The 8,831-nt window shown below is 52.1% G+C and overlaps 3 protein-coding genes across 3 annotated transcripts; 1 reads left to right on the top strand and 2 right to left on the bottom strand.

The window, feature by feature from the left end:
* Positions 1 to 19: 19 nt before the first annotated feature.
* On the bottom strand, positions 20 to 1,909 carry TGME49_237180 (hypothetical protein). The gene has a single exon (XM_002369029.2). The coding sequence runs from the start codon at positions 1,246 to 1,248 to the stop codon at positions 481 to 483; it is 768 nt and encodes a 255-aa protein (XP_002369070.1). The 5' UTR covers positions 1,249 to 1,909; the 3' UTR covers positions 20 to 480.
* Positions 1,910 to 2,072: 163 nt separating this feature from the next.
* TGME49_237190 (hypothetical protein) lies at positions 2,073 to 4,579 on the top strand. The gene is made up of 4 exons (XM_002369030.2): positions 2,073 to 2,889; positions 3,110 to 3,200; positions 3,416 to 3,812; positions 4,502 to 4,579. The coding sequence occupies exons 1-3, from the start codon at positions 2,683 to 2,685 to the stop codon at positions 3,718 to 3,720; spliced, it is 603 nt and encodes a 200-aa protein (XP_002369071.2). The 5' UTR covers positions 2,073 to 2,682; the 3' UTR covers positions 3,721 to 3,812; positions 4,502 to 4,579.
* TGME49_237195 (hypothetical protein) lies at positions 3,739 to 8,742 on the bottom strand. The gene is made up of 2 exons (XM_018780487.1): positions 4,821 to 8,742; positions 3,739 to 3,918 (listed from the first exon to the last, which is right to left on the bottom strand). The coding sequence occupies exons 1-2, from the start codon at positions 7,455 to 7,457 to the stop codon at positions 3,889 to 3,891; spliced, it is 2,667 nt and encodes an 888-aa protein (XP_018635768.1). The 5' UTR covers positions 7,458 to 8,742; the 3' UTR covers positions 3,739 to 3,888.
* Between the last annotated feature and the right edge of the window lie 89 nt (positions 8,743 to 8,831).

An 8,831-nucleotide genomic window follows, 5' to 3' on the forward strand; every position in this document is an offset into this window, starting at 1 on the left:
TCGCTTCTGTGTAAGGAATCAGCGATTGAGCGGCACATGATATAGGCTCGCTTGTCGTGCACCAGTCCACGGAACCTCTTCGGCGGCAGCCTTCATCAACCCCTACGCACTTCATGGTCAAAAATATTTGGAAGTGTGGGCTGCGACTTCATGCAGAGACCGTGGGGGCACAGAGCAAGAAACCTCCCATATCGGTTTTCCTCATAAGAAATTTTATTTTATGGAGGCGAGTTTGCGAAGGGTTCTCATTGATTTGCTAGGAAGCCAACGCACACTGGAAAGATAAAACGATTCGAAGTTAGACTCACACGAAGATATGTGACCAACAGCAGACTGAATTTTCCCGGCGGGAGCATCTCTGAAAGGGGAAAGCTCATACCCGTCCGAGTACGTCACCACGCTGAGGCACCGAGATCGCCGGTCGTGCCTCTTCGCGTAGTCAGCCAAATAGAGGCCCCGCATCAGCGAGAGCGCACCCATTTACATCCTCTTCCCAACTGACATGTGAATGCTCAGTGGCGCATCAGGGTCGAAGAAGTTCCCCATAGCAGCAGATTGAGCGACGAACATCTCGTGAATAGGGGAATTCGCCTGATATTCCAAGGATTTCAGGTGTAATGTGACTTCTTCCTGCCTCTTCGCGAGTTTCTCAAGGAGCTTGGAGCATTCCTTCAGGGACTTCCGCAGAAGGTGGGAATTTTCTGACCGCAGCGCGCTCGCAAGGTCTGCAGGCGCTTCGTTTAATTCAATGAGTTCCAGCAGCTTCTCGGGGTGCTGCTCGCTCGGGAGGCGCTCCAGCTGATGATATTCGAAGGCTAGCTGCTGCTTCATCTCCTTCAGACTGGTCAACTCTGCCCGGAGAACGTGCCGGCTGAGTTCGCCCATTCTGTGCTGCTCCACCATAGCTTCCAATTGCTGCTGGCGGTTAACCAGTTGCTGTACTAGTTCCCTGTATCTCTGTTGTTTTACAGCCACGTTGTAGTCCCGCAGAAGGTGGCGCACGGCAAGATCAAGTCTATTGTAGATCCTCCACATGTCAACGAACGCTGCGCTAGCCTTTTTGTATTCATACATGTAGTTGAATGCGGAGCGATCTGAGCTGGCCTTGCCCTTTTCCTCCGAGCTGGCCTTGCCCTTTTCCTCCGAGCTGACCTTGCCCTTTGCTCCCGAGCCGTCGCCTGCCTTGGTAGGTTCACCCCGAGCCAGAGAAATCGAGGCAGCAAGAAGGACCCAGAAAAGGACGCGCATCTTGGATGAGAGAGAGACGCAGCAAAAGTTTCAAGCTACACAGACCGTAGTTTGTGCGTCGAGCGCCCGCAGAAGCCTCTCAGGGAGACCGCGTTCTGCCTTCTCGATTCGACGCACTGTTATGCCAGGATGGTCACGGACAGGCCAACGGCGACAAGTCGGACCTGGTGAAAATGGAGGTTGAAGCAACCCTTACTAGTCGAAGTCACCCGATAATGTTGCAAAGCACGCTTCACATTTGAGCAATGGATGTCTCTTGATCATAGGCCACACATCCGCCTCACCAACATGGTGACCGACGGGAAATCACCGCCAGTCGCTAGTCGACCGTCTTGTGGTGAGGGTTCACACTGCGTCGCAGCGAATTTTGAAAAAACTCCCTGTGGAGGCGAAAAAGTCGACGTATGAGTATGTGACAGGACAAGGACAAAGATACGCGAAAAGCGTTTTGGCGTGCTCAGACTGTCAATTCTTTCGAGAGTTAGCGCAGACAAGGCAGCTGCCATTCCTCAGCAGCGGTTTCTCACCGACGACGTCACCTTTAAGAAGATGGTGTCTGCATCGTGCGAAGAATGAAGTGCCTTCAAGTGGGCAACAATGTTCAACATTAAGCACAGGCTGATCCAGCACGCTGTCGACAGAAGAAGCTGCGGAAAATTCCAGAGAATCCGCGGCGTATTTCCAGTATCGGCGCTTGGCAGACCGCGGACTCAACGGCAGCACGGTTCTGATGCCAAGCGGCCAACGGGGTCGCGCATGCAGCGGGCTAGTTTGGAGAGCGCCTCCATCAGCCTCTCTTGAGGTCAGATATCCTCTGTAGCATTTGCCTTCGGGCCTCAAAAGGAAGCTTGCAGTGTGTGTTCCCGGGCCTCAGAATCGACACGGTAGATTCACCGTGTGAATTTTCACATTGTGACTTCGCAGAAGCGGGTACAAGACATGTCTGCCACCTTCGGCGACAGCTAGTTCGGTAGAAAACACTGAAATCTGTTTTTTCGAATTGCGTGGTAGCTCACCGGCCCTTCGATTCGAACCGCTTGGCATCATTCGTCAACAACGACGGCTCACCTGGTGCGCTGAAGAAAATGTTGTGACAAAGGGTGGCCTGTTTTCCCCGCCTCCCGTAACGAGTGGTATGTGCATATGGCGAGCGGTGACTCGTGTCTTGCGGGTGAAAGAGAGTCTTCGCCAACAACTGCGGTTGTTCCCAGCACATATGGCGTCTTCCGGAGCCCAGATGCGGCGTTGCAGTCACTCACATTTAGGTATAAGATATGTAGTGTCGTCTTAATTCAACACAACGCCAGAACCTCACGACTACAAACCCGCGAGTCTGCCGTCAAACCCCCACCGTAAGGATCCCTTCGTGCGAGCTGCAGGCTGTTGAAGACGCAGGCGAGACGACCCGCTTCTGGTGCCGACTCAGTGACCAAAATGTTTTCCTACTGCTGTGGGCTGGGCATGCATCAAGACCGGATCCACGCCGCTTCTTGTGGAGCAGCGAACCAGGTCTGCGCACCAATTTGTGAGCCACAGGTTGTCCTCATCGATAACCTTGAGCTCGCCGTCCACGCAGAGGACCAAGTTGCCTACTATGACTTCATGCACTTGAACAGCACGCCAGTGAAGGCGACTGATAGGGTACGCCAGTCCCGCTTTCTGAAAAAATATCTTGTGCATACAGGGAAATGCTGTTCAGCCACGAAAGTTTGATCCAAGACATGACCGTTTGTCTTCTATGTTGTCGGCCCTTCCCCAGTGGCATCTCTGGACAGAAGAAAACACTCTGTGAGGTGCCTCGCTCAAGTCGTTACGGCCACAGAGGAAGCAACTTTCTGTGGTACTTTATTTCGCGGTGCAGGTTCTCAAGCGGGACCCAACCGCCAGTGCACCTTCTCAATTCGAGAACTCCAGCAAAGGAAGCGATCCACGAATGTCGTCCGCTGCAACAGGTACAGTGGCAAGGTGGATGTAGGCTTTCCACCTCTTTAGGCACAAGGCAGTTCTCAAAAGTCCCGTGTTTATGTGTGCGTGGGGGGGTGCCTACTTGTCTCCAATCTTCCCTCTTCCTGGCCCGAAGCGTGTTGGATATTCAAGAAACTTTTTTTTGTGAAACGGTATGTGGCGGTTGACTCCCATTGTATCTGCGCCGGCCGTTTGTGAGCAGCCTCAACCATGGAAGAGCTCGACGAAGATTCTTATCCTGACGCCGTCTCGGAGCACAGATCGCAGGTGGAATGTGGTGTAGCCCGTCAGCCGCATACAGCGCCTGACAAAATCTGTTTATCTGTTCGCCCAGTATCTCAGCAACATTCGCCCTCTTTCACTTGTGCAACAATTCCTACGGCTGCGCACTTTCAGACTTCGCTAAGCATGCACAGGCAGCGCAGCAGTGGGCCGGAGTGGACCCGTTCTGCTGTGTCTCGTCTGTCCGTGCCTTCTGAAGAAATGCATCAAAAACACTTGGACTAAGCTCTCCAATTGTGCTCAGAGTTACGGCGGACTCAAGGGGAGGTGCTCGTGTCTTGTGAAAATGCTCATGTGGCCGCCTCATGCCGTTCCGGGTACGTGTGTGGATGGAAGTCCGACGGCGCCAGTCTAGATCTCTACCGTGCCTTAATTTCCAGCGCATCCCCCACCTTAGACGCACATAATTTGGTGGGACGTTTCCTGCGAATATCATTTGAAGTACACGGCAGGACCGCAGTGCAGTCACGTGTTCCGGCAACGCAACGAATTGCAACACTCTGACGATACGAAGGTCGGCTGTCGCTGTCGAAATATCTACGATTTCGCTGTTCGGCCGAGCTCGCGACTTGCTCAGCACCCTCCTGGTTCGTGGGTTTGCAAATAATATCATTTGAAAGCGATGCAGAGGGCCAAACTGTAGCGGCACTCGTGGCACAGTTGCCTGGTTTGATCTCTCGGGACTGAGAAGGGCGTCAGACTTTCTCGCCTCACACAGTGATGGGCAGCCCTTCAAAAAATTGTTTTGTGTCAAAGTTTCCTATCTTGTAAAACGGATCTGCAAGATAGTTGTCGTCTGTCCTTCGTGTGCGTACCAACGGCGCACAGCTTTCTGTGCTTCGGTGACTCAGCGAGTCTCTTTCGGGTCGTACTGGTGAAAAACTACCTGCAAGAGTTTCACTACCGTGTGGATCGTTGACGTCTTTTTGAGACCATCTTTGTGAAGTTCCCAGAATCTGTGCGTTCTTGCTGCGATTGCCTGTAATTTCCTCTGGGAAACCTGCAGGGCCAATACGTCTCCGCGACAGTGGTGAGGCGGAGAGAGACTGCCCAGTCGTGAAGGCGCATAATACTTGTTCACATTCCTGGGCCTAAGGGTCAGAGATAAAAAAGCAGGAAAGCATGGGGCATGCTTACGTTTTGACCCAACCTGCTGGAGTTTCTCGAGTGACTCCAGTTTGTAATGGTAAACAGGTGACCTGTATATCTGTCGACTCCTTCGCTAGCAAGTTTCAGCGAACGGTCATGTCTCAGGTGCACATTATATAGTGGTGGCAAAGCCTCCACGTCCTTCTACGAAGTCGCGTCTTTTTCCGACGGCTTACCGGGCCCCTGTTGCTTGCGCGAGTAGCTTGTGCCGTGGCATGTGTGCAGCTCTCGCTGTTCGCAGCAGGCTGTGCCATGTCCGCCTGAAGGACTGTTAACTCATCAACAAGACGCGCTTCTGCCTGTCTGAGTGTTTCTTCTTTGTCGTCGATGGCACTTAACAGCTTCATTTTCATCATAGTTGCCTCTTCTCGGAAAGCCCGGTACTCAGCGGCTGATGTCTGAAGAGTGTGCAGAAGTTCTTCCCTGTCGCAACGAAGAATGGCAAGCTCCGCCTCTCGGTGATGTCCTCTAGCAATCTTGTCTTGCAATTCCGACTGCAGCTCTCCAGCTAACTTTTTGTACGACTCAGCTGATAACTTGAGTGCAGCAATCGTCTTCGCGCTCTGTCTGTCCCGAGCATTCGCTTGCTCTAGGTCACTTTGCAAACGGGCAGTCTTGTCTGTCCATAACTGCCGCTGAAACTCCTTTTCACTAGCCAGATCTTCTTTCCCCATCGCAACCATCTCTCGTAGCTGCTGTGCGTACCTCTCCTGACTGTCGAGAGCTCGCCTGTGCTCCAGAAGCATTTGCTGAAGCTTTTCTTGGTGGCTCTGCTTCAAACCTTGAACCTCTAGAAGATGCTCTTTTTGTACTGAGTTGAGTCGCTGTTCGAAACGTACCAGTTTCGCACGAAGCCGATCGAGTTCCAAGCTTCTGTGCAGGAGCTCTCTCTCAATAGATAAAGTGGTAGCCATCTGAGTGGCCTCCAAGTGTACGCGCTCGGCATCTTTCTGGAGTTCGGTGTCATGTAGGGCCCGAGCGTGCTGGGATTCCCTTTCGCGTAGTTCCCCACGAAGGAAGTTAATTTCCTCTCGAGCCTGTTTTATCGCTTCGTCACCTTCTTTGTAACGCGCCTGCAAGTGGCGGAGCTCGGCGGTATACTGCTGGTCCAGTTTCTCCGCATGCTCCTTAGCGGCAAGCGTTTTTCGAACTTCTCTGGAAACTTCCAGTCGTTTTTCTTCTTCCGCTTGCTCCAGCTGCGCTACTGTGTGCTTCAACTGCGCCTGAAGTGCACTTACCACGAGGTGGTGTTCTCTGTCAGTGTTTTCTTTTTCACTCTGCTGGATACGTGCGAATGTCTGCTGCTCTGCGGTCCGGCGTTGCAGTGTTTCCTTTTGTTCCTCTAGATCAGCGCGGACGGTTGAAAGCGCACTGGTTCTCTTTTCCAAAAGTCCTTGCAGTTCTTCCGCAAATAACAGACTTTCCTCCAACCGTTGGAGACCTGACTGTTTGTGCCGCTGCGCATCTCGTAGTTGCTCACTGAGCACCCGAACCGTCGCCACTGTAGTTTCCAATTGATACTGCACCTGACGGTGCTGATTGACTAACTCTTCATATGCAAATGAGGCGAGTTTCTTGGTCAGACCACACTGAACCCCCCTCTGGCACCTGTCCGCTCGTTTAGTGTGCGTCTTCACATCTGCTGTCGCCTTGGAAATCGGAACGGACGCGTTGGAACCCCTCTCGGGAAGTCGCGTTTGCACTTCCTGACTTACCTTTTCGTTCGGTGGATGGGCGTTTGCCACTATGTTGGAAAAAGATTGTCTGGGTAACTCCCTATGGTGTAGCGCCCAGTCATCGTAATCAGTCGTACTGTTTGGAAAAATTTCCAGGCTTCTTCCGCTCTGATCTAGGCACACGTCGTCCACATAACGCTCCTGGTGGTCCTCAAAGAGACCTAATCGAACGTTTTTTTCGCACAGATCTTGGAATGGAAAGGATGGTTTCGTCAGTGTTTCTGCTAGGTCACGATCAGCGTCCCTAGATGTGCTAGTCGCCTCGCAAATCGATGCTCCACTACTGCGGCCATCATCTCTGTCGTTTATCTCGGATCTCAGTGTGGTGTCCGTGGGCATCGTTTCAATCGCGCGTCGGAGTACAACGCAGCGGTAATGTTTCCCCGGGACCGATCCGCCCACGACACCAAAGAACGCATCTTCGTCACTGCTCTCGGCAAACGCTCCTGCATCTCTTTCTGCAGACTCCGAGCTGGAGAAACCCAAAGCGGGTGTCGACACTGGGGTGGCGGAGGAGCCTCGCGAGCCGGGCTTCTGGCTGCTGGCAGAGCTATGCTTGTCGTGACAGCTGTTGTTTTCGTAGTTTGCTGGTGGTGTCGACGGGGTTTCCGCACCCGACTCTGTCTGTGGGTCTGTGGCTTGATCGATTCCTAAATTGTTACTGCCCTCGTTCGGCAAAGCGCACGAAAACGTCGGGCAAAAAAACCGCTGAGCACAGTTCAGCTCTTCGTAGCCTTCAGTTCCTCTGAATGGACTGGCCTCGCCGGATCGACAACAAATTTGATCTCTGGAGTACGCGTTTGGAAACGCATCGCATGCTTCTGAGGATGTCCTCTGATGGAGATGGTTGGAAGATTTCGACCGTTCAGAAGCACAAGTACGTGAGGGAATTTGACGGTGAATGGAGTGACCATGGTGGCCTTGCAGCTCTCCTGCGAGGTCGAGCTGCTGACCCTTGATGTTTTCGCTCTGACTCTGGTGCGCATGTCGCGTTTCGGTCTCAAAGTCGCCGCCAATTAACCGTGAATGGCCGTCCGCACCGAATTCAGGGCTTCCATGTCCGTCAGTGCCATTCATTTTGGTTCCTGTCGTGAAAGGAAATAGCTATCGCATGGAAGACAGGAACGAGCCAAACGAAATGCCACGTCGAGGTCGCTGTGATGGGGACAGTTTGGCCTCAATTCGAGCATCAGAGAGTGTACTGGCTATGAAAAGCATACATTCTACTCTTTTTTTTATCTTTCCCTCAGGTGCCGCGAATTTGCTTTGGCGTTAGCTGCCCCCGGCAAGGTGTTCAGAGAACCACCAGCATGGAGAATAAAACCTTCATTCCACGAACAACGGAGAGAGCTCTGATTGCTCTAGATGATCAGGTGGCTACTACACAAGGGGGAGCAGCTTTTCATGAGACAACATACTGCAGAAACAAATGAGCCCTCACGCAGTTTCGAAATCTCCCAGCGCTCGATCCTGCGGAAATTAGCCCCCGTATCCAGTTAAAATAATGACACATGTACAACCAAGCCATACACACAGGCCATGAGAGATGGTCTTGTGCGATTGGCCGATTATTCGACGGTTTTCCAGTCTCGGCGATTCAAAGTAGAAGCTCCCGTGGCGATAATCTCCAGCCCCGTGCTCGCTGCGAGTGAAAGTCGCACATTAGTTAGAAAAGTCGAATTCCTGATCTCAAGCATGAGCCAGCATAAAGTGGCAAGCAAAAAGAGGAGCGTAGAACCTTGGTTCCACTCAACGTAGGGAACTCCACACCCATATTAGAGAACATCATAAATACTCTGGTTGTTGGTGTCTGTGCAGCAATACATTTGCGATGTGAGCGTATAGAAGTCAATGCTTTGTCGGGGGGGAAGGCAGGCATTGTTTCTCTACTTGGAAAGCTTGATCATACATTAACTTTTGCTCTTCTGTTCCCTCAGCTAATGAACATCATTCTCGAGTGCGCTCTTTGGTGCTGATAGCTTTCCGTCCCAATCACCATTACTCACTGCATGATAACTCATTTTACAGTAGTTTGGAGACGGGATATCACTGGCAACAACCCTTCTGGCCCCTGACCACAGCCCTGCACTCACTCATCGTGATTGCGCTCGAACAACCTTTTTGTAGTTTATCTTGTGGGTGCCTTTGCAGTGGCCCGCACAAGGCAATACCTCTCTGTATTTTCGCAAGGCCCTTTTCTTGTGTTTGCTGCAGCTCTTATGATCTCCGGCTCTGGAATTTCAGCAGACAAATCAACCGGAATGTTCGTCCTCGCCGTGATTCACACTGATGGGGCACACAGTATTCTCTACCTGCCAGTGACGCGCTGCACACGCAGATGCGATGGGGATGCGATCTTGCGTGCGGCTATCTACACCTTACTCTGGTTTACTTAGTTTCGTCTTCCTGACACCTCACACCGAGCTCTACAGAGATTGGATACTTTAGTCA

The sequence above is a fragment of the Toxoplasma gondii genome, chromosome X (assembly GCF_000006565.2).
Source record: "Toxoplasma gondii ME49 chromosome X, whole genome shotgun sequence".
Taxonomy (NCBI): Eukaryota; Apicomplexa; class Conoidasida; order Eucoccidiorida; family Sarcocystidae; genus Toxoplasma; species Toxoplasma gondii.